The 26,197-nt window shown below is 45.7% G+C and overlaps 1 protein-coding gene across 9 annotated transcripts in view; it reads right to left on the bottom strand.

Moving 5' to 3' along the window:
• LOC119170293 (protein lap4) overlaps nt 1-26,197 on the bottom strand; it is a 175,862-nt gene that overhangs the window by 102,596 nt on the left and 47,069 nt on the right. For 7 of the 9 annotated variants that reach the window (XM_037421419.2, XM_037421418.2, XM_037421422.2 and 4 more), the window contains exons 3-15: nt 10,476-10,554; nt 10,307-10,396; nt 9,987-10,107; nt 8,706-8,780; nt 7,960-8,133; nt 6,707-6,996; nt 6,029-6,095; nt 5,277-5,382; nt 4,250-4,377; nt 3,933-4,046; nt 3,531-3,624; nt 2,362-2,540; nt 667-810 (exon numbers count right to left, since the gene is read on the bottom strand). In XM_037421419.2, coding sequence (XP_037277316.2) covers nt 667-810; nt 2,362-2,540; nt 3,531-3,624; nt 3,933-4,046; nt 4,250-4,377; nt 5,277-5,382; nt 6,029-6,095; nt 6,707-6,996; nt 7,960-8,133; nt 8,706-8,780; nt 9,987-10,107; nt 10,307-10,396; nt 10,476-10,554 — 1,661 coding nt within the window. Of the gene's footprint in view, nt 1-666; nt 811-2,361; nt 2,541-3,530; nt 3,625-3,932; nt 4,047-4,249; nt 4,378-5,276; nt 5,383-6,028; nt 6,096-6,706; nt 6,997-7,959; nt 8,134-8,705; nt 8,781-9,986; nt 10,108-10,306; nt 10,397-10,475; nt 10,555-11,471; nt 11,560-22,970; nt 23,191-26,197 lie in introns of those variants that run through there. The other 2 variants (XM_037421423.2, XM_037421424.2) reach the window with 2 other exon arrangements.

Raw genomic sequence — 26,197 nt, 5'->3', positions numbered from 1 at the left:
TTTAAGTACACAAGTTACAATTGACAAAGAAAGCATGTTAAACCACTAGTCATAGTGATGATTGCCATGCAGTTCTCGTGCACAGTGATGATTCACGAGTGTCAAGCTTCTTAGATGTGGATGCTAATGCTACTGCAAAATACTATATATCACGTAAATCAAGACCCTCGATAATGTATGAACACACTAAAGTTGTTGCAATATGCCAGCATGAATCATGTGAAGCCTTGAATAGTGGGTGCATTGACAGGAGCAAATGCTCCACCTGCGTGACTGTAGTGTGATGATGTTTTATATCACAACCGGTCAACACTGGCTCCATTATCTGCACATTTAAAGTCTTTTGAAAACAAATATCGTGCCCTCGTGTATCTATACTAGATCACTGCACCACCATCTTTAATAACACCGGCCATGAGAATAGGCCAATCTTGATTACACCGCCTAGAGGATTACAGCTCTGGAGAAGTTCGCAAAGAAAGCTGTACCTTAAAATGCAAGTAACCTGCAAAAAATTTTCACATGCAAACATGCCATACACAATTTCTCATGCTAAATGCAATTCCTACGAACTAGTTAAACCTGCACCGTCTTAGTTTCTCACTAATTCGGAGTATACGTGCTGGAGAGAACAAAATGTGGCGTTTAAATACATAAAGCACTCACCTTCTCCTGGTCTTCCCGAGTGCTGCCTACATGTATCCTTTTGTTTTTTAGGTGGTGAGGAGTGTCTCGCCGATGAAGTCTATTCTGTCGGTCTGCCGGTTCTTCAGGCCCATCATGTGTGAATGCCACACGGCGGTCCGCTTCCTGCATGAGACGACCACACACACTTTCACATCCAATGCTCTTTTCACACAGTACAACTGTTATAACAATTAGCTTAGATGGTAATGCACTCGTCTTAGTGTGAGCATTTATAAATCACCCTTCCCATAATACGACAAACACCATGCTTGCCATGAGAAGATGCATTATAGACCAATTAATTTGCAAAACAAGATGGTAGCACTGGTGCCTTTATGTTCCTGTATCACATCACCATGACAGATTTTAAAGGGCCCCTCACCAGGTCTGACCCTTTTTAACTGACGAACACAAAACATACAAAAAGCGTTCCCAATCAAGTCTGCCAAAATTTGCAATGCTACGCGCTTAGAGAATGGAGTGATGACATATGAGAAGGAATGGCCCTACGTAGTGGGTAGTGCTTTGATGTTGCTCCTCTACATAGACACCTGTGCTCCGACGCGTTGCCCACCACAGCATAGGGCACTGTGATGGCCATTTGACGCAACATGTGCAGTTCATGTAATGTGTTGCTTGAGTAGATGAATATAACTTGAGAGCAATAATAAAACACACAAACCGAATGTGGGTGTCTTTAGTTTTATTGTGAATTGTAGCGACATGCAAGATTAGTCTGCCTTCATTTCGCATGCGTTTGTACTCTTGTGCTTTGCACATTGTGCGGCTGCAACCCCTCACAACAGAACTAATTTACTGCGTTCCAGCACCAACTAGGTGATGCACACTGGCTGATACAAGTGCTGCAGTTTGCACGTTCCGTAATAGGTTGACAGCCAAGTGGGAGGCAAGGGCGTACTCGGCATAGCTTGCAGAGATGAAGCGCTGAGATCGCCGCCACAACATTGCTTGCATTTTGGGAGCACAAGATGGTGCAGGCACGTCGTGCCTTTGTGACCTAGAAAGCGAATGACGTGTTCATGGGTATGCGTCATGTGATCGTCTTGATCAAATGTTGAAGCAGGTAGAGAATAGATTTGGCCTGCAAAAGCTACACAGTGCAAGCGGCTAGGGTTTCAAGCTCACGTCCTCGCATCACGGCTTGGCACGGCTTAAAAACAAGAGTTTTGTCAGCTTTTGATGGACCGATTAAAAAAATTATTGTGGCATAATGCTCTTCATTGAGCGCGCAAGAACTTCCAGTGTCTAATTAAAATTCGTAATGTCACCTGGTGCCCTTTCAAGACTCCTGCCAGCCACTACATAATCCTTCATTGGTAAAAATTAACTGCACTGTATTCGAAGGGAGTCAGTTATTTACCATGGCAAGTGCCAAAGAATCTCATCAAGTTTACGTGGCCAAAAAAACACGACGAAAGGACTTTTTAACTTCACTGACACTCGGGTTCTGAGGTCCCAAGACAAAATACGAGAACCGAAACTTCATGCTACATCTCCTCTTCTGACAATGAACATACTATGACAAACTCAACATCATCAAAGTTGCTGAAGAATAATTTACCAGTTTAAACTGATTCATTGTTTCACATTAGTGGCTTGTTAATAAATTGGCATGTTACACAAGCTTGCATCCTTCCGAGTCACACGACTCACCCTTTTGTCATCCTCGTCTCCCGAGGACTCTGGGCTGCCACCGGCCTGCTGAGCTGTTGGGGTCATTCCGTTGTGCGCAACCCGCGCCATGTGCCGAGCTTCCTCCTCGGAAACAGACACGGGCCGTCCGTCGGGCTCCTGATCACTTGCACTGTTAGGTCGGCCAGCAGGCTCACCTTCTGCTCCGAGGGGATCAAGTAAACAGAGCCAGCGCGTTGCACTTCACCCACAATGGCATGAGCCACACGGATACAGCAGAAGGATTGATTGATATGTGGGGTTTAACGTCCCAAAACCACCATACGATTATGAGAGATGCCGTAGTGGAGGGCTCCTGAAATTTCAACCACATGGGGTTCTTTAACGTGCACCCAAATCTGAGCACACAGGCCTACAGCATTTCCGCCTCCATCGGAAATGCGGCCGCCACAGCCGGGATTCGATCCCGCGACCTGCGGGTCAGCAGCCGAGTACCTTAGCCACTAGACCACCGCAGCGGAGCGATACAGCAGAAGGAGGAATAACACTTATAGTTCTGTCGATGCTGCAAATAAATTGACTAATTTAGCTTGGCAAACAGTAAATGTGGCTGGGTCTGAAAGATAACATGATGATACTTGTACATGCAAGCAACTGTAGACACCTAAAAAAAGTATGATGCATGGACCATTCAATAGTACATAAGCATGAAATGATGAGCTAGCTATCATTTCAAGCCATTTTACTCGTTTGTTCTAGTCAGAATATCTGGAGTAAAATATCTGTGAACACATCACATTCGAAACTGAATATTGCCTCAGTCGAAAGCAAGGCGACATTTAGAGCGTTAAGTTTGCTTCATAAAAAATGCAATGCTTATTCTATTAACCTGTGATGAAACCTATGCTCTAATGCACACCATAGGCTAACTCATGTCAATCGAGGTTTTTAGCAAGCTAAGGAAACAAGTTACGGAAATATGACACGGTTCCCTTCCGTTTTGCGCGTACAATGGTCGCGCATGTGTACTCGTTCGCTGGTTCCGTGTTGCTGCCTTTCCGTAACGTGTTTCCGTAGCTTGCTAAGAACCTCTGATGTGATGTAATAAAAAAAAAAAGAGCAAATAATTTAAAAGCACAAAGATTACAAACACATGACGAAACTGATTTTGAAAAAATCATGAAAAGTACCTCGTGACTGGCAAGGTGCTGTCTCGATAGATGATGCTGATTGCATGGACCCAGTGCTGGCTCGATGTGGTCTGTACACACCAACTTCACCATCCTGGGCAAGTATAAACAGAAGAATGGGTGCCCAGCACATCGTTAAACTTGGAGAGCAGTCAACCAAAAAGCAAGACAACGAATTAAAACGTTAAACGTGAAAGATAAGGCTGGACGCCTACGTTTAGTACTAAAATCAATCTTCTCTACATCATGATTTGGCATTTCAGCCCCAGCAAGAATAAAATTGCACAACTGTTACTATGATGCACTGGTGCAAACCGAATTCCTTTACTTGAATTATTCATGGAAACACTGAAGTCATAGTTGTTGGACAATGGAGATACTGAAGGTCAAGGTCTTACTCACCTCATCCGAATGCGACATCACGTGACCATCGATGTTCTTGGTCTTCTGCACAAACTTCTGGTGCCGTGCCTTCAGTTCCCTTGGATGAGGAGTGTCATGACGAACAAATTGAGTCTGAGAACAAAAGAGTAAACAAGTAAGGGCTTGTTATACTTAGCAGGATTAAAGACGTATTAGAAAAAAATTTACACAGAGGAATAATAACGACTGACAGGATCATGAAAACGCAACTGTTTGCTGGTCCGAGCAGTGCAATTTACTTTCATAAAAGACTAGCCAAGCACCATAATGATTACGTAAAGGAAATGTGGCCTCACCTCAAGTTCCTTGTCCAATTTATCCTCAACAGCCTCTTCAACAAACTTGACAGCTGAAGCACGATTCTCAGCCTTTTGGTCCCAACTCAGCCGACTGTCCTGTTCTGTACTGTCTCGCAGCAAATTTTCTGAAATAAATCAATAAATGAATAGGAATCCTGTTTTTATTTATTTCGTTAATTATGTCACAAAGTGTGTAACTAAACCGAAAACCTCACAGGCAGCTGAGAATTACAGGGAACACTTTACCATGGTGCAAGCTCTTTGCATTATGTCTTGTATGACAATGTGAAGCTGACAGAAACTTTTCCGTGAATACATATAAGATATGTAAATAAAGTGGGTTTTCTTGCGTTCTAGCCAAGCATAAATAAATATATAGCACACTCGATGTGAATATCAGTACACACTTTTCAGGTAAGATTCGAGATACACATGTACAATGTGTAGTAAGGAAGCCCTTGTGTAAGACAAAGCACATAACTAAAACTCGAGCATCAGCAAAATAAATGACGGAGAACAAGGCTGAAACATAACCTTAATGTGTGTACACAAAATTTGAAATAAAACCTCGTAATAAAAAGAGTTCATTTTCTCTATTTCCTCAGCAAGAATGAGCGTGCTGCTTGATAAGTATGACATGGACATCAACAGCATAAAATATAGGTTACAAGGGGTTTTTACAGAAACAGTAAATGCTGCAACAAATATGACAGCGTTTACCGAGAATCAGTTTCACATTATTACACATTCTGAGTTAATAGAAAATACACAATAAATACTTACCCAATGTGACAGTGCACAAACAATCATGGAGTACTTACACGCCATTGTTAATAACATGGAGCAAAAGGTTACAAGCCAAGGTTAGAAGTGCACGTCAAACTCACGCCTAAACTTGTGCCGCAACAACCAGCTCAAAATGAAAAGCGGCACACAAGGCTGACAGTTTCAACTTCAATTTAACACACGAGGACATGCAAAAACGAGTCACACAAGTATGGTATAGAATGTGCACAATCCTCACCCATGCTTTCCGTATGGTCATCCTGCTGTGGCAGCAGAAAGCATGTGAGAACCTTGTCGCCTGTCACTTCATCCAAGTCTGTCTGGAACTTGAGCATTGGCTGAGACTGAAGAAAAGGAAGGCAAGAACGCGTGGAGTGAACAACACGCAACAATGTGTAATGTGCTTCTTCATCTTTCTCGTGTACTTTTGGTGTGCTAAGAGCTACTATAGACACTATGCGATGCATAATACAAACTTTGGGGCTGCAGAAGGTCGCACCGTGGTGCATCGGTGCTCCAGCCAATAATGACACTCTAGCACTTTCTACTTTCCGAGCTATCCACGGCTCCCTGGCTGTGGCTTTTGTTAGTTTTATAACATGCCTGTTCACTGTAATCCAACAGTGGCCATAAGCCATCACAATATACCAAAACACTTGTTTCTTATTTTATTCTTTTAATAGTTTGACACTGGCTTGATCAATGCTGCATTTTTGTTAAAATTGGCATTAGCCAATTGGCATGACTGATATTAGAAATGCAAATAAATTAAAATCAATGAATTCTTACAGATAACAGCACATGGCTAAGTGAAAGGAGAATTAATTAATTTGCCCAACAATAGCAAATAAATTGTGGTGTCTTTCTACAGCCCTCATAAAACACAAACTCAAAAGTTTTTTTTTTTAATTTTACTTCTGCAAGATGCACCCAAGAAAGACCAAAAAAAAACATCCATCCCTGTTGAAAAGAATTTGGTCCTCTTCTTACCTGGTTCTTGGCCAACCACAATGCCTTCAAATTTAATGCAGTCACTGTCAAAGGTAGATTTTGTAGCCTAAAGGGAAGAAAAAAAAGATAGAGAAGAGGGCATGTGAGCATTCTAGCAAAACATATCACAAGAGAAGCATGAGAACTTGATAAAATTATATTCCAACAAAAGTGTGAAGACTTATGCAAAATATCATCACTCCATTGATTCTTGCAATGAATATTCGACATTACCAATTTACAGATCAGTAATTGAGGAACAAGGTGATAGCTTTACAAAGTATTTTGTTTAAAGGTGATTAGCAAACTAAAGAGTAACTTGTAAGCAAAGAAAATGCGTTTTCGAGTGCTTTACATTAAAGCTATGTGACTTTCATCAAAAGCGCTGGTGTCAACCTTTTTCCCCTCTACAGAAGGTCACTGTTTTGATGTACTGATGGTCAGACTACAGTGAAACTTTTCACGATTACTTCTTCCAAGTAATGCTTGGAACATCATAATGCTTTCTTTGTTGGCTAATTACAATCAAGGTCACTTTCTCTGAATGCGCTGTGTTATCTTAGTTTACCAAGCTGCAAATAGCCGCATAAAAATCGAGCATGCACTTTACCTACACAAGTCGACCGCTCGCATGCACACATCAAAGGCATGTCTGCATGAGAAACTGCAACGACCAACCTGTTTCCTGACACATCCAACACGTGCAACCTCCGCAGCGTGCCAGTCTCAGGCGGCAGCTTCTGGAGGCAGTTCTCGCGCAGTGACAGCACGCCCAGCCGCACCAGCTGACCGATCTCTGCTGGCAACTCGGACAGCTGGTTGCAGTCAGCATTCAGGTTGTTCAGGTTCACCAGTCGACCGATTGATGCGGGCAGCTCCGTCAGCAGGTTGTCGGTCAGGATCAACTCCTGCAGGCTCACACAGTCCCCAATTGACTCTGGCAGGCTTCCCAGCCTGTTTTGGTCAACCTAGAGCAGAGTGGTGGGCGAAACATGGTTACTGGGGGTATGTGGGTGGGTGCAACGTACACCACAAAGACATTTTCACCCATGGGATGAAATATGTTAAAAAAAAATTTGTTCTCTATACAGCCTATACATGCTATACGTGCTATATAGTCTATACGTGCATTTATGCAGCATACTTGATACTTTCATGTCTAGCGCTACGCGTGAACTATCATCGTGGCATAACAATCTTGACAGAAAATGGTGCGAAGCTGTTCATACATTGTGTTTTCAGTGTGTAAAGGCTGATGATAGGCTGATAGGCATTTTCACATAGAAAAAAAGCCTTTTCATTCTCCAAGATATCTTTGAACTTTGTGTTCGTATTAAAACATATGAGGGGGTCTAGCAGCACACACTTAGGAGCTAGTTGGTTAATTTTTTCAGAGATGAAGGATTGCGCAAGAACACGGCACACTGAAAAAAGAGACGGCACCAAAGATGTGAAAAAAAACAGCTGCAAGTTTTAACAAGTGCTGTCGTCTCTTTCTTTAATGTGCTGCGTTTTTGTGCAATACTTCCTTTCTAAAAGTTACGAGGGTGTTTAAGCTTCACCTTAATCACCTACAACTCGCAATCATATAGTATGTACTCTTGAACTATCTGCACTGTCAACAGAGCCACGACTGACACCCCAGAATACCCAAGCAGATGGTGGGTTGCAGCAAGAAATCACCCCAGTGACTAATGGTATCCCTGAAACATGTTGGGTACGATTCAGTTTCCACCATGACTTCTTATTTCTTGCATTCATGAAAATTTTTCACCTACAGACAATGCAGATTTTTGTTTCCAATCCACAATAACGACAAAAACAATGTGTTTTCTGAGACAAAGGCTCTTTAAAGTTATCCAGTTAAAAGTAAATCCCTTTTCAAAAATATACAAGCAACTGGGAAGCGATTTCTAACTTCCACTATGCACCTTGAAGATGGTGAGCTTCCTTAGCCGGCCGATGTCTTCAGGCAAGGACTCCAAGTAATTTTGCGAGAAGTGCAGATCCGTCAGAGACTCCAGGTCACAGAGTTCATCTGGCAGGTGGCTCAACTTGTTCTCAGACACGTCAAGGCACATGAGCCGCCTCAGCTGCCCGATTTCCTGAATAGAGAAATGGTGCAGGTGCAACAATTGTCAGCAATAATGGTATCCCACTTACACAATGTAGTACAGAGCGTCCCTTAACGTAAGAAGGCCATTCATACCACTAGAGGTGTCGCACACAACACACAAAAACTCAAATGAGTACTGTTATCTGGCACTAACAAGTAGTAACCTCGTCATGATTATGCTTAGCATGATGGACATGCTGGCTGTCTACACTGCAAGGTAAATTTATGGCTTGTTGAGAATTCAAACAATAGTTACGTCGTGTCATTCAAGTTGGTGAAACAAGAATGCAATCATGGGTGACCAATTCATTCTATATGCACCGACTAAGGCTTGTAGTCATATGGAATCACATCAAATCAACTAGTGCAAAATAGGAATGACTGAAAATCACAGCCTTAATCCTGCAGTGAGCATAAAGGCAAAATGATGATCATGAATCATGATATGTGATGGCAAATTCAAGCCTTTCAAGTAAACTTGAAATTATTATTATTATTATTATTCAGTCATTTATGACAACCAATAAGTAGACGACTCGGAATCTGTGTTACCTAACTCACCTTAGGCAGGGTAGAAAGCTCGTTGGAGTCAAGCCACAACTCTTGGAGGCTGGAGAGTTGCCCCACAACGACAGGCTGCGCAGCAATAAACAAACGGAGCATTCTAATGTTAATACAACCAAAAACAAGTTGTTCGAAGGCTCTAAATAGTTATGTGGTCAAGTTGGTTATCAATCTCACTTAATGCAACGCCAAAAATGAGATTCATTGAGGCAACCTGTGGAGGCGGAAATGTTGTAGGCCCGTGTGCTCAGATTTGGGTGCACGTTAAAGAACCCCAGGTGGTCTAAATTTCCGGAGCCCTCCACTACGGCGTCTCTCATAATCATAGAGTGGTTTTGGGACGTTAAACCCCACATATCAATCAATCAACATAAAACATTCGAAAAATCATTTTGATGACATGAGAGGTACCGCCTACAATTAATCACGTGTAATCCAACTAGCTGCACTAAATAGAGAACCTTCTGTGCATCAATGAAATGCTGGTTGTTCACTTGTGTTTCATTCATGGAAAAAAGAACCGCCAGCCGTTACTATAGAAAATGGCCCGAGTGGTTAGAAAGTTCAATTCTCGCCTGGTTAAACTAGATAGGTTATGCCATCTAACGGGGCCCAGTTGAACCAAGCATATCTGCCATCTCAGAGGCCATGGCAAGAAATTGTGCAATGGCCGTTGTTGCTGCTGTGGCTCCCACTACTTTCGTTCTGCAGCTACTAGTGTCGGCAGCCGCGCAATAAAGATGGACAACGCTGTGCACGGCAGCAGTGACGTGACACGTTCTTCTTGAGGCGGACAATTTGAAGTGCACTGACCCAATGCGTACCTCTGAATCACGATTTTATTTCAAGGTAGGCACAAAAGTAACACTACGACGTTTCTGGACCGCTATTTCAACAATCAACGTCAACTTAATACTTGCCTTTAGTGTCCCTTCAAAACAAATAAAGAGAGAAATGCACATGCTTTAACACACATGGTAGTACAACTGAACTTCAATATAATAAATGCTGTTACAAGAAATTACTGAACATAAGTAATAGACCCATATTTTTTTTATCAGTGCATACTCCTTATCACAAATGTTAAATATGATAAAGGTATCTGAGCCTGACATCAGTAATAAAAAAATAAAGAAACAAAAAACAAAGATAATGTTTCTTTCAGCTGACCAGCCATAGTCAGCTTATATAATGATAAGGTGCGTGATTGGCACAACAACGAAGACCTCAATAGATGGGGATAATCTCAATAGATGGGGAAACAGACTATAATCTTACCAGCTCTTCGAAGTCATTGCTCCCGAGATCTAGCCGCTCAAGTTTGACAAGGAACGCAAACGAGAGTGGCAAGCCTTTCAAGTAGTTTTCCCGCAGTTCCAAGGACACAAGATTTGATAAACTGTAAAAAGCCGGACGAAGTCACTTAGCAGCAGTTAGCACGACTCAAGGCAATAGCTCAAGCAATAGCTAATGTTAAAAAACAGCTTGTAATGTTTCTATAACACTGTATTGTACAACAATTGAAAAAGATTGATAAGAGCCTTCACCTTTTGAGAAAAGAGAAAACATACATACATAGATATAAAATACTAGCTCACCTGCCAAAGTCGTGGGGCAGTTGCGTTAATGACACATCGTTAAGGCCCAATACTGTTAAGCTTCGAAGTTGTACAAAACCAGCAGGAAGTCTAGAATCAAAGGAGAAAATTCAAACATGCCCGCATTAGAGACTGCATGGCCCAGTTTGTACCAAAGGTGTCAACTCACTTGGAAAGTGGATTGCTGCTGAAATCTGCACTCTGGAGGGACTTGAGGTACTTAATGTTCTCTGGTATTTCTTGAATATCTGCAAAACACAAAAAAGAAAAAGGGGCAACATAACATTAGGCAATAAAGCTTATAAAACTCACACAATTATTGTACAGTGTTATTAAGAGAAATTTGTAAAAAGTACATAACTATTAGATGTTACCCAGCCAAAACTTTAAAGCAACCAATTAAAACACATTCTTTTTTTCAACTTGAATTGGTAGTCTTGGCCTACAGCCAAATGTCCTTAGCATGTTCGCATGGCATTGTATTCTCTCCAAACTGAACGCTGGGGGAGTAGCGGCACAATGAAAGAGTGCAAACATAAAGGAAGATTCCGAAACAAGTGCCAATAACCACAGACATGAAAATGAGATTTGCTCCAGTCAAGATATTATAGATGATAACAGCACTACTATTGCAATTACAGGGTTTCTAATATCAATTATGCTAATCTAATTGGCAGTTTTGAGAAGTTGCCAAACTACAATGCTGTATCCGTGCAAGTAAACATGAGAGCAGTTTTTTAGCTACAATAATTGATTGAACAGGAAAGAGATAATTAAAAACAGAAGTATAATAACAAGAGATAGTAAAGTGCAAAAGTGCAGCAAATACATCAAGCATAACAGTTTGCAGGACGAACTCCTTATGAATGAAAGGTACGACTTGAAATGGATTAAAATGTCTTGGCAGAAGCTTCATCAAGAGCTTCGCGGCTGTTCACTGGAAATGTTCCTTGATATTGTTCTTAATAAGTAAACTAATATGGAAGCCAATGCAACATTACTTGTAGCTAACAGAAATGCAGATCAATGTAAAAATTCACTCAAAGGATCGATAAGCCATGATGCCTACTGCCCCCCCCCCCCCCCCACACACAGGGAGGATGATATTTACCCAGCATGTACATAAACCCACCAGAGAGAACTACGCAAAAGCAGGCATACGCACCCGGTTCATAGGGCCTACGAGGAATGCGCGCTTCACATGCGCAGCGGCTACGCCTACAATGCTTGCAACGCATCTCTGTGCGAACGCTAAACAATTACAATGCCACAGAGCATTGAAACACGTGATCAACCGCAGAGGGTGAGGGAGAAACGGCGACAGAAAGGGAGAGAACAGAGAAGGTAACAACAATGCTTTGGCTGACAGATGCCTACGGCAAGAGGGGGAAAGCAAAAAATTTCAACAACAATCGCAGAGGGCGAGGGGGGAGACATATCACACGCAAGGAAAGCCACATGTGCAGCTGGGGCCGCTGCAGCGTGCCCTTATGAGCCTTCCGTGTTCTTTTCTTTCTGATACTATCTGTGTTTGACTTCAGTCAGGTCACAGCGACAGAAAGGCAGAGTGAAAGATTTCAGACGGGACCTTGTCCCATTAAATGGGCCTGTCAAAGTGCTTTATTCATTGTATGCCCAGCACAGGATAGCTCAATAAGGAAAGTCGGCCATGCGTGCTATAACAGCGGTTGATGTGCAGCCATGATGTCACAGACCGATTTCCAACTTCTTTTTGCTGTTGTACAACAGCTGGAAATCCTCAAGGAGAAAAAATACTCATCACAAAAGTTAATCGGGGAGGTAACATGTCAGAAAAGAAGATTGTCATTTGTTTTAGAAAAGCCACTTCGCCGTGGTAGTCTAGTGGCGGTCAGCTGACCCGCAGGTCGCGGGATCGCATCTTGGCTGCGGCGGCTGAATTTTCAATGGAAGCGAAAATGCTGTGAGCTTGCGTGCTCAGATTTGGGTGCACGTTAAAGAACCCCAGGTGGACAAAATTTTCGGAGCCCTCTACTACGGCGTCTCTCATAATCGTATGGTGGTTTTGGGACGTTATACCTCACATATCAATGTTTTAGAAAAGCCCAAATGTTTCAACTTAATATGCCTTCATATTAATCAGGACAACGAATACCTAACCACATTCATATAATTGTTTTTCTGGTCATATTAGATGACTTGGGAAAAACATTTCAATAAACCAAAGCCAATTTACTTTGTAATGATAAATGCACATCAACTAGTTTTTAACTCAAGTGTAAGCAGACATAATCTCTCTCTTTTCTTTTTAATGCAAATCCTCAAAGAATTGACACCTGAGGTAGCTGACGCATCATGGCGAGCATCCTTTGATGCTACCTGGTGGAAAATAAAGAGTGCTAAACACGCCAAAAACATTTTACCACTCTATTGTCCTAAACTGAACCATCAAATGACTTCTTATGCTATCAGACAACTCTTCTAAGTGTGTGATCTGCAGACTCTTTAATTTAAATGTGCTGCACTTAGCTATGCATTAATGTGAACACATAAATTCAATTAAATGATAAACTATAATACAACCAAGATACATCAGCTACTTTCTTGAAAAGTTCTTTCAGTTTCCATACAAAACATCGTGTCAACATGAATTGATCAACAAGCATCTTAAATAAAAAAACAATGTCATGATCATTTGACAGGCCAGGGCAGTATCTCTCATTGCAGCTGTAGTAGTGCACTCTACCATAATTCTCATCACTTAAGATTCCTCAACATGAACATAAATCCCAATACATGAGTATTTTTTTTCAGTTTGCCACTGTCATAACGCGGCAGCCAAGGCAGAGATCAACAAGTGACCATAGTGCCAGGCATGCTCCTTCCTTTCCGTGCTGCCCGTCCATCGCACGTGTAGGTAGCGAGTGCCTTGCACGAATTGCGCCAGAATGTCTGAAAGTATCTTGAGATCACTTCTTAGGCTTGACAGCATAAATGTGAACAGCTGAGTTGATTCTAGAACAAATGCGACCACTGGTGATAATGCTTGAATGTTTGATGCCACGTGTATAAATGCCGACGTGCCTTGCCTTGGATTATTTGACTGACGGCCGACACTCTGTTCACTCCTACCAGTGCACTTTGTGTTGTTGTAATGCGACTTTCCGTTTACCGGCCACAAGTTCGGCCAAAAGAAAGTTTCATCTTGGGCATAAAGACTGCTGCCTTCATCAATGTCACGACCACGTGACAATAGCATCGATCTGAAAATTGGTTGAGGACTGCATCGGTTTGGGTGAGTTGATGTGACATCTGCAAAGCTTACCATCATGAAGGACAAGGATGCTTGAAAAATGAACACATAGGACCAGTTTTGATCAGCACTGACTCTGTCCAGGTTTCTAGAGTCCTCGTTATTCGTGCAGTTCAACTTCACAGACAAAAGTCCGTTTGCCATTAAGGCATCTTTTGTTCGAGTGTGTGAAATGCGCACTCTGCATTAGTACATTACTCTTTATTTGATAATACCCTGCTCAATCTTAGTCTGACAAGTACGCTGAGGCATTAAACCCGTGAGCCACATCATTTTGTGTGCAGTTACATAAGCCATTTTGCGGAGGTGCCAATGACTTTGCCTTCTACCGCATAAGCACATTATCAATATTGGAGGTTTAATCTTTTTTTTTTTCACTTGGCCTCAAATGAGCTTATCCTGTTTTAACATGATTGCTCATGTTGAAAAAAATATGGTGTTTACATAATTCATTAGCAAACAATCCCTATGGATGCAAAGAATTAAAGTGAGTGTTCATGCCGAAATCAAATACTGTCTAGCAATTAAGTATTCACCACAGAGCGACACTAGTGTTTGACATTGCTTTGGAAAAAAAGACCCATATGTGAATCAGGCAAGCAGTCATGTTACCAGATGTAATGTTGAATGAAAGAAGAGCGTAATTGCATCAGGCATCAAACCACCTGAATTTCATAAACATTGTGTCATTGAAAGCTACCAATCCTTTAAAAAAGGGTGAGCCTAGAGTTCATCATCATCAGAAGCTGCCAAAAGCATCAACAAAGTGTGTAGATAACTGCATGTATTGCCTTACAGACATGTAGTGGGTGCTTTGAGACTGCGATTAATGTTAGCGCAGTAAACACACTATGAGATTTCACAATGGCCAATGTCACATGCACAACAGATTTTTGTTCCCTCACAGCACAGCTGAGGTGTCCACCAACAAGCAAAGCATGGAAAGCCAATGAGAAGGTGATGGAAATGCGGCCTGATATCGCTTTTGCACTCAACTCACTTCCCTATTCCAATTCGCGTCCTTCGAATTGATATATTTTTAAAGGAATTCAAATCGCCATTCCGTCGAAACTTGAAAGGGAGAATAAACTTTATTTCTGAAAGATGAAACTGCATGTCTGCCGTTGGAAATAGCTGCAAGAGAAACTCTGCTTCGCGCTTAGCTGTGCCAAATGCACAAAAAAATGGGTGCTACCGCAGAACCTGTGGCGGGCAAGCTAGTGACAGCGCCACCGGTACAGTCCGCCACCCGCATTCGATCCCCCAGGTGGGTAAGCACAACGAAACGCAAACAAACGAAAGAAACAGACCCGTCGCGCGGGAGGAATGAAAGGGTGACTAGCGGATGAACGTCCCAGCCGTATCCGCGGCAGTCACGTCCATGACGAACAGGTGGGAGAGAGAAGACGAGGAGGGGTGTCCGACGCGCCGCGCGGGCACGATTGTTTCCGGGTCACTCGTGCGCATCAGGCGCGCCGCTTTCCCGCTGCGCGCGAAGACCAGAGAGTACTATCCAGCGGCCATGGTACTATACTTCCTCGCTGCTGCCGCTACCACCACCCGGACGTGAAGTGGCCGCCGCAGGGGAGCACGCGAAGGACCCCTTCCGGCGCGGCGCGTAGTCTAGGCATGGTCTCGAAAAGTAACCCTCCTACAGTGAACCGGGCTGGAGGATGGACTTGACTCAGCACTGACGCCGATCGTTCTTGGCGAGGAAGTTGCAATGATGCACTCCGTCGAACGTCGAGGAGCCTTCAAGAAAGTTACGTCGATCAAAACGCAGCGCAGTCGCAGGAGCTAAGCCAGTAACTTTTTGAGGGGAGGGAAGCGGGCGATTGTAACGCAATAGCGTTAAAGAGCTCATGTCGCAGAAAACCCGCCGGCGGCGTCGGCCCCGTTGGTTATGAGCGAAAGTCGTCTGTGCGTCTGTGAACGAAAAATCGCGTCACCGAGATAGCCGCGGGAGGCCACTACTTGTCCACGCGTGCACGCGCGATCACACTGAAAAAGCCACGCATTCGAAGAAAAAAGTGCTCAAGGTCACGAGGCGCGGTAGTTTATTTGCCCTACCACCTCTCCGTCCTTAGCTTCCAGCGCTTTCGTCGAGACGAAAGAAGAGATAATGCAATTGCAACATGCGACAAACCTTTGTAACTCCACTCGCACTGGACGTTGAACTCGTGGGGCAATAAGCTCTTCTAGTGAATTCATTCCATGGTTACTTGAAAAAGTGTTTCACGGCCCCTTTAACGCATTTTGTTCGACAGGTGCCACAACGGAAACGAGCCCGTTCGGCGATAATAGCGCGCGCTGGCCCAATCTTCTGTGCGTGTGTTTGTGTGCGTGCGTGTGTATGTAACAAAACATATGAATAAGTATGCACTTCGCGTTTGAATGGTGCACTGGGGGCCAGATTTCGCTATGTCGTTCAACTCTTAAAGGCGAAACTTAAGGGTCCCGCAATTTCTCTTAACGTCCATGCGCGAGTAGTAGACAGTTATAGTTTACCGTTAGCGTGATAGCGAAGGTTACGGGAATGGCGCGACCGTGCAGCAAACGTTCGTTGCGGACAGCGTCTTATAGTTTAAAGCGATAGCATTTACGTGGTTTACGTGCCCCAGCTAGGGTGTCACAGGTACGTGCCCCAGGTAGGGTGCCTCGTATCGAGGCACCCTCCCCCAGCTTGGACGGTGTTGCCACCTATCGGATGGTTCATAAGTTAAAGAACAGTGAAAAGGATAAGAAACGAGAATGTTTGTCTGTGCCACCGTGGGTAGCATTGTTACAAGTTTATTTTAGTAATAATAAAAGTAAATAAATATGAACCACGCACCAAACGCAAAAACATTTATGTTGCCGGTTTGTTTGCATCGATCTTGTAGTTAGGCCTAGACACGTTCGAAATGGGAAGCTATCTCAAAAATTACGCCGACTTATCCGTAATACTCGGCTGTCGAAGCTAACTGAAGGTAAGCGAAGCCACTTTAAACAGTCGTTTGCTGCGAACATGGTGAATATTTCAACAACCACGTCAAAATCACTTCGAAGCGGGCATCCGAGAGCGCCGCCATGTTTTGCGTACACTACGTACACCTACGCTACCACGGTAACGTTAAATCTGAAAAATAGCGCTCGTACGGTAAGCGGTACGGGTAACGTACGTATCTGCGCGAGCGCACTTCGATTCCTCCATCACGGTAAGCCCGCTATACTGTCTAATATCTGCGCCAAATGGAACCCGAACAGCGACAAGCCTTGCGACGGTATAGTGCGCACCGTCCACTTATCACCATAGAAAGGCACGCATATATATGAGCACAGCTGCCGAACAGGATGCGCGCGCTTGTCAATCGTGATAACTGGATGGCGCGCGAAGGCTTGCAGCTGTTCGGGTTTCATTTGACGCTGATAGTACACATACAGATACAGTCCTTTCGTTTTGGCGATTTCGGCAATGCCCCTGTAAACATATAGCTATCGATTTCTTCCAGCTTTTCATTTTTCAGCAAGGGAAGCGCGAAACGATTTTGCAAAGGCGTGTACACAATCGACCACAGCATTAAGATTGAGGGTGGGCTTTCAACACGTCTGTGTATACAAAAGCCGACACACACGGCGAGACCAAACCATGCACGAAACACTCGGACATGCAGTATTCCTCGCTTGTAGTTTCCCGGTAGGGGACCGATGGTATAATATTACCAGTTCAAAATCGGCTAGCTTAGCTCAGGAATGCCAAATAAAGGATCGTGAAAACAAAACAACGCACCGTGTGCGCGCGTTTTATTACAAGTCCACCTCAGTTTCTCACCCTCGTTTCCTTTTTTTTTTCTGTAATATTCACACAAGAGATTTCGTTCGCGAGCACCGTGTCACAGAAACAGCGCACACACATGGCCATTGCACCCGACACGATTAACCATCACTTGACAAAGGTATAACAGAGTTTGTATGCACGACATGAAAGCGCAGCGAAAGAAGGGATCAAGGTTCGCTGGGGTCGCCTACACCCCAACGCTAGCGAAAGTGCGCGACGATCGAAACGACACGCTAAGAAATTTTATAGCTCTCCAAACACGCTGTCCCCACGTCGACCATAGGAAACACGTGCGGCCAGGGACAAACTATAGCAAAGATGCAAACCCCTACAGGTGAAAATGTATATAGCCGGCAGTGAACTGGGATCACGGGTCATCAAGTCCTATTTGTAAGCCAGTTGGGGACCAGCTGGGACCGGAAGGCTCACATTCATCATGATGGCAGACATGCGCACCCGCCGAAAGAAAAAAAAAGAGAGAGAGACGAAACAAACACCGTTGAGCTGCGAACACAGGTAGACCCGAATGAGGCGAGCAGTGTCGTCGTGGCCGGCGCCTAAACGTGCGGCGAGATGGGCAGCAGCGACGCTGAAGAGGTTCCGAGCGGGTCGACACGCCGGATGATCGACCGCGCGAACGATGGTGCTTGATGAATCGCCACCGAAGCAGGACGAAACGATTAGCCCGTATACGCGCTCCACTCTCTCGCGTTCGCACCTCAATCATCGCCGCAAGACTCATCGCGTCATCATACTCGTGCTTACTGAACAACCAGTTACACACTCGGGCACCTAATCGACCCCCATTTTCACGTGCAGAGGTACGCGATGGAATGAAGAAAAAAAAAAAAGACGATTGCATGCAACGAGCACGCGTGTAGATAATATTGGCGAAAGTCCACCCGTGTAACGCAAACAAGGAGGCGCATTCAGAAGGGAGCGCAGGAAAGGCGCAACGCGAAGTGAAAAGAAAGAAAGCGAAGACAAAAGTAACACACAGCGACCTCGGATGGACATCCGCGCGAGCCATAAATATGCAAAGGGGAGAGCAGCGCGGCGCGCCAAGTTCGCGCCCACTTACTCCTACGGGGCCCACCCACGCCTCGTTCTCGGGTCTCGTCACCCCCCTTCATCCAAGTTCAAATACAGACGACTGATGTGTGTCCTCGGCGGCCACGATCAGGCGCGATAAACGCATGCATCGACTTGCAGATTCGCGCCACGCAGTCCGAAATCTATCTGCACCAAAAGGGGAACGCGCGCGCATATGAAATTACCCCGCACGCGCGCGAGGGAGAAACTTTCCGCCACTCCTTCCCAAACTGCCGAACGGGCCAGCACTCAATCATCACTGCTACAAAAGGCCACTACTCTTTAATGATACTGTTAACGTGTAATTACAGGGCATGTTATGCGGTCGATAGGGCTAGCTCTCGGACACGACCGAACTGGGAATCCATTAGCGCCGAAACGGTTTAATTATTAACTATTGTCAACGGCACCGACCGTGTCTAAAGCTAGGTCATCAGGCTAGGGCCGTCCCTCGCTCAGCAGCAAGTGGTCGTTCCAAGCTCGATGTGCAAAAGTGGCGTCCGCGAGCTTTAGACGTAAAAATGCGCGACTACAACAGCTGAACGGGCTCGTGGCACCAGGTTCTGGCAACAGACCGACTACCCTTACAACAACAAAAAAAAAAGTAGTTGCGTCTTGTTCGTTCGTCACAAGCGGCACCGTGGGAACACACACACACATGTTCACACACACTGAAAGCCCCGCCAAGTACTTCCTCCCTCCAGTGAAAATTAACACCCACTTTTTTTTTTCATTTACTCGCATTGCTGTGTCGATGCTTCTTTAAATCTGCATGCTTTATCTTTCTTGCATTTTAAACTTGCCCAAATAAACTACACACGCTCACAACACAGGAGTAATTTAGTGCGGTAAGAGAAAATGTCGATTCCACAGTCGTCCCAAAGAGACAGTGAAAGACAGCAAAAGAAAGAAAGCTCTAACGAAGCCCCATGGTCGGGTCCTCCATTCCGCAGAGCTTCCGTAAGCCGACGTAATTAATCACCTTCCGACAGTAACGCGACGAGGTATAGCCGTGTCGGATACAGAAGCAGACGCGTAAGAACAAACTGTCGTGTGTTCGGCCTGCAAGCATAAACTACCGAACGGGGTGGGTCACACGGACGCAGCAATAGGGTATATACTAGAGTTACCGTATATGCTACAGCAATGTAGCATATACAGTAACTCTAGTATACACAACAAAACTGCGCCTCACTAGGGGCTTCGCGGGAGTAAATAACTCAAGCGGCAATAACCCAGAAAGAGGCGGCCTTTTCCGATTAACAAGTTGGAAGGCTGCGTGTGCTTTTCCGCAGCTGCCGGCTGGCTACTATACATGCCGTGAAAAGTTCGTAGCGTGTAGAGCCTTAACAAGCCGGCTTTTCCCGCAGGATAGCAAGCTCTCCGGAGCCCGTACACAGCTTCCAACACCAACCCACCGCCAAAGCCCGCGAGCAGGTAGGCTGTATCGATCCGACAGGGTTCTGCACTCTGACCCACGCTATATACCACCTTCCTCTCGCGACACCCGTCGTTCGCGGTAAGTGATTGCGCTTCCTGGTATTAACCAACACTCGCTTAGCACTGCAGGGAAGCTGAGTCTTTCGATACCCTCTCCCCCCTCCTCGCCTCACACACACACGCTCTACAACTTTCCCATATAGACGCGCGAACGCAATACGACACAAACTCGGTCCTGCTGGCTTTTAACGACCACGTTCCTGGCGATTTTATCATTGCACAATCGTTATCTGAAAAAAAAAATTACCCCGTAATAAAATTTTTCTAACGTGTTCAAAATATTACCAAAAAAAGCTGCGTACGATACAGAGAAATAATTGCGCGCAATTAGTGTCGCCAAACTTGTCAACGTGGAGATAAATAGCGTAGCAGAAAGTACCTCGGTTCATCAAGGTAGCAACGAAGCACAAATCGTTTTGAACGCGAAGAACTTGGACGTTTCGAGGATAGAAAGGAACATAACTTGAATCAAAGGAACGGTCTCGAAAGGAACTTGGCACGTTGCCAGCTCAGCAAACGGACACGAAAATTGCAGAAAGAAAAATCTTTGAAATAGCCACGATTCCCAGTATGGCTCAACGAGCGCTGCATCAGATTTCCATTGTCTAATAACTTAAATTGCGAAACTCGTGTTAGCGAACGCGGCATCCGATATCGGGTCTTTCGCCGGAGCGGTCCCAGAAGCCACGTTGTGAATAGGCCTTTTCATCGCATGTATAGAGTCATGACACAGGAGGGCATAACAGAGTTACATATAAATATAGTCAGAAAGAACGAAAAAGGACGACAGTAATTTTTTTAAGGTATATAGTGCGGGTAATCGCCTGCAAGCTTTCGGCTATGCATAGAGAACGACGTCCCTCTTGCAACACTCACCGCAGCGGCGTCAGACTTACGAAGAAAATAAAAAGGCCAAATGATGAAACATAGAGAGAAAGAGAGAGAGACAATGGGGTAACAATAGCGCACGATTAGGTGAACTCTGGGACATCTTGAGCTCCCGAAACGATATCGCCTCACAGGCACTGCATGTGTGAGTGTATAATACACACAAGCGAACCACGCGTCACTGCGGATGCGGTTACGCTCGCTGTGACGTCAAAGGGGCCGCGCTTCGCCTGACGGCATGCATTGAAACGGAGCTGCGAGAGGCAATCGAACCTATAACGGCAGGCAGGGAACTCGAGCGCGTGACGCCATACACGAAAAACAGCATATGCTTCGAGGAGAATGCAAGCAACCGGAGCAGCAGATTACGCGAAAGAACTTTTGCGCGAGTTACACTTTTTTTCCACGAGAACTAACAGTGGTCGCTTGTTGCTTTTTTTTTCCTCCCTTTTTCCTTGTACGCTCGCTTGCTCATTCGATTGTTTCCTTATAAAGCATCTCTTTCGCTAATGACACCTAATAAAATGATACCTGGTGTTTAACGTCCCAAAACCATGATACGATCGTAAGCGACGCTATAGAAGAGGGCTCCGGAAAGCTCGAGCACCTGGTGTCCTTTAAAGTGCGCTGACATCTCAGCTAATGACACCTTCCACTACTACGGAGTTATAAGTGCGCGCACAGAGAGAGCTCAGAAGGGCAAATATTTTAGTGTAGCGCAGATTTCACGGGTACGGCTGCAGCCACACGCGAATCGGTGTGCGCGTAAAATCTTCACGTCTTCGGAGCCAGCCGCCTGTGCTTGAACGAAAGTGGAAAGGAAGCTTCTTCCCACACACATATATATATACGAGTAAAGTTGTGAAATGTAGCCATATTACACTCGAAAATGTCACAGCATGAGCGCACTTTAGCAGACTAAAACAGCCGAGGCCCCGCGAGCACTCCCGACTCATATAGCTGTCAGGATGACGGGCGGAAATACGAAACGCTGGCCGAACGTCGTAAGTGGGGGGATTAATATAGAACTAATGGAATATGACTCTACGCAAAGCACGTCTGGAAGAATTAGTGCGCCATACATTTAAAAGGATACAGAGGTCAATAAACTTTATTATGATTATTATTATTATTATTATTATTATTATTATTATTATTATTATTATTATTATTATTTAAAAATAGAGAAAATAATTTTTTGTATCAGCAAATTTATCTTTCACAATATCAAAATAACAATGCCTGCCGAGGGGAGATGCTTGGTGCGCGACAAATCGCGCAAAAACACAATGCGGACAGCGACGCCATATTGAAGATGACGTACCAATCATCACGACATCATAGAATTCGACGACGTCCATTATAGGGCTTACGAAGCTCTTCATCGCATATATACCGTTTTCCGAAAATTGCGTTGAGCCAACGTCACCAACATACGAAACGTACACTTCCAACTTAGTCACGTCAAGCGCGTAAGTTCCGGCGCGAAATTTAAACACGAGACCTTGACCTTGATTTTTATCCTCCATTAATGAACCTGTAATGGAGGGCTTGGTCGCATTAGCGCTCTAACAATATAATTTATGTATTGAAACCCATTCATCCTCACTTTAACGTCCCTTCAAAAATCGCGATTCGACACATTACAATTTGGCTGAAATACGTGGCGCAAGGTTGACAAAGAGAAAAGGACGAGACAGAAAGAGCGCCTTGTGGCGCTCTTTCTGTCTCGTCTTTTTCTCTTTGTCAACCTTGCGCTATGTATTTCAGCCAAATATGCACCAACTAGCCCAACATAACGTACACATTACAATGTTCAGTTAATATCGCTGCGTGGCTATATAGGCTTCAGCGATACAGCGAATGACTCCCGATCGATTTTCGACCCCCAAGGAGCGCCAAATCTACATGCACCGCACTGCACTGGGTACACAGGCGACAACGGTTTTAAGCGTAAGGTATCAGGGTTTCATTGCCTGCGGACAAGCTGGCGCTTTTCAAACGTTGCGCGACAGAAAGGAGCCAAAGGAGCGCTGTGCCTCCCAACGAGAGTCCCTCCGACGCAGACGACTCACTCAGGCTCGACGTGGAAGAGGAGAGGGAAGTGGACGCCGAGGAGTGAAAGAACGCCTGGGCCAGGCGGCTCCACAGCTCCTCCTGCTCCCTGCGACGCCGCTCGGCGCGCCGACGGCGCCTCCCGACGCGACGTCCGGCGCGACGTCGCCTCGCGTCCGCGTCTTCGTCGTCGTCGTCCTCGTCTTCGGCGGCAGCGTCGTGCATGCCTGCCGCCCTCGATGGCCGCGGCGGCACACCAACGCGCGCACAACAAGCACACGGCTACCACTACGCGGCGGACAAAGGACGCGAGAGCCGACGACTGAGGAAGACGAGGCGTCGGCAGGTGCGCGCACGAGCCGTCGGAGAAGGTCTTCTTCCCTCGCGGCGGTGGTGCACGCTGCCGTTCGTGGTTCTGAGTCCGCGTGCCCCGTCCGCGATCCAGGCGTCCTCGAAGCCTCGGCGGTTGCGAAAAAAGAAAAGAAATACGCGGCACCGTCGTGCGGGTTCCCGCCTCGTGCGCGCATGCATGTATGTATGTAATATACACGAACACGGTCGCATGGAACACGCCGAGACCCAAAATGCTGCTCGCCTCGACGCGCGCGCCATGATCACGCGCGGTTACGTAGCCACGCTCAAAGTGCCGACCCCTTTCTCCTTAACCCCTCGCGAGTGTTGCTTGAGGAACAATAACGACTGGCAAATTAATTATCACCGGTCTCTGAGGCTACGCAACCACCAAAGCGCGTAGACAAACATACTCTCGAGTGACCACGGACGCTTCGGGTCCGTATGTTCCAAGAACAGACAGCACGTATATATAGAGAGGTCGACGTGAAACGCGGTGACGAAATGAAATGCGCAGAGAACGGCGCGAATCGGGTAAAATGAGCCGAACTTGTTTTTTCGCAATATATAAGGATCGAGATCGCTTCGCGTCAGGCACGTGTGCCCGTTGACGCCCAGCGGGAGTGAAAGAATGGTCCCCGCGGGTGTACTTACAAGACTTGACAGCCGCAACATACGGGAAGTTCCGCCGAAGGGTATTCGTACGCAAGGCTCGGAAGACGTGAGGCGAAGCTGCTTCCGCAAACAGCACAAAACGCCGCACGCCGGCGAAGGTCGGCGCCGTTTTCGGTTTCTCACAACACGCTGCCACTTCCCGGACGCTGTTGCATATTAAGAATATATATATTACTGACTCATACAGTTATATTACTTGATACATTTCGATTTCAGACGTCCAAATCAGTCTCTCGTATAATAAAACCATATGCTAACGTACTTATAATTGATACTCGTCATTTCCCGATGTAATAGGTGACGAGGCTTTCTCAATCGTGATAGAAGGTCTGGTTCTTCCACCGGAATCCTCGAAGAAAAATGAATGAGTAAAATAAAAATTACGCCATCTCCCGCTAATGAGAACCATGTGTAGATGCGAAGTAGCGGGCGCTGATGCTTACACTGACGTCGACGCTGCATGGCGCTCATCGCGGCGTTGCGCAAGCAGGAGAGAAATCTGGGGAGGCGCAAAGAACGCAGTGATGGATCGGTGTTTCCCACTGGAACATGTATTCCAATCACTGCTAATGGACAATGAGAGACAGAAGACTCCGATTGGACACAGAGACCTAACTAATGCGCACGCTGCAAATTCTCATTGTTCAACAACGCACAGGAGAAATTTCCCACTGGCCCTACTTGGAGGTCAAGATCCAGTGTGTATATGTATATATATATGTATATATGTGTGTGTGTGTGTGTGTGTGTGTGTGTGTGTGTGTGTGTGTGTGTGTGTGTGTGTGTCACCCCATCAAAAAAAATTGCCTGGCCCTATAGCGACCACGACGCACCAAGCGCTCGCACCAATCGCACGCCACAAGAAGCGACAGCGCATCCTTCTGGAGTGATAAATCGAGACCCACCCCAAACAAGCCGACGCTGCGTCACCGAGGGCCCGGCAACAACCGCAGCAATTTTGTCGCGCGGCGATTCGCGGCCGAAAGCAAATCCGATTTTCCGACCAATCGACCAATTAATGCCGGCGTCATCGTGGAGAGGCAGCCCGCATAAATGCCGCCGCGATATACTCGCTCGTCACCACGCCACGCCCAGTAAGACCATCTCAGTGTGAGGCTATAGCGTGCGCAAGGCATCGGGCATAGAAAGCGAGCCGCGGGAAAGCCGTAAACACCGCCGGGCACATAAAAAGCCCCTCGAAGGGAGCGGAGGCTATATACGAGACGACCGAGGCCCCATCAAATCTGCGCGCGACGCCGCCTCGGGCCGCATAAAAGGCACACAAAAGGATGCCGCGCACCAGCGCGATATAGCATGATACGCCGCCACGCCATCATTACGGGAGTGAGCGCCCCCCGCTCCCATCTTCTTCCGTAGTGGCGCGAAAAGCCGCGGGAAAGCGAAGACACGGGATTCGTGTGAGAACGCAACGCACATCGCGGAAAACGAGGAAGGAAGGAAGGCGAGCGGAGAGTTTACGCGTATTTAATGAAAACCTAATTGCCACGTATACGACTATGGCACCGGTGGGAGACGAAGAAGCGACTCGAGGCGACCGACGTTCGCACCAGCAGCGTGCGAGTTAAAACACTACGCCACGGAGGATTCACACCTGTTCGCGTTGCTATTGCCCTCACCCCCACCCCCCCCAAAAAAAGGAAAAAATAAGCTCACGTTCTACATTCGGTCAGTTTAGAGCTGTGCGAGTTTAGTCGCGCGACAGAAAAATCCAGCACACTTATTAAATCGAAAGACTTATTAATTATTAACTTAAATTTAGACTTATTAACTTAAAAATCGAAAGACTTATTAATCAAAGCGGTCATTCGCGACCGTCCTTGCCAAGTATACTTGGTGTGTGTGTGGGGGGGGGGGGGGGGGATAGAGCTTAACTTATTCGCGCGACCTGGGTCATAGACATTTTCATCGGGCGAGGAGTTCCGGTCTGGCAACCAACGCATTCCTCATCCCTGGCATACGGGCGACGACTGTGAGTGCGTGTGTTGATGCTGGTATGTGCGGCGTTATCGAGCAATTTGCCGTGTATTAAGCCAACCTGCGGGTTTTGTATTTCTTCAATGTTATGACGACCAAGAAATGGTCATCAGGGAGTCACTGCGCTGTTTTTGGGTGCAGTAACAACTACACAAAAAGGAAACTGCTGTCGGAAGAAACATGCCACGTGCATCACCAGACGCGGACTTCTTGTGCCTGTGGGCTT

This window comes from Rhipicephalus microplus, chromosome 2, assembly GCF_043290135.1.
Source record: "Rhipicephalus microplus isolate Deutch F79 chromosome 2, USDA_Rmic, whole genome shotgun sequence".
Classification (NCBI taxonomy): Eukaryota; Metazoa; Arthropoda; class Arachnida; order Ixodida; family Ixodidae; genus Rhipicephalus; species Rhipicephalus microplus.
This window is presented reverse-complemented; position numbering and strand designations above follow the sequence as displayed.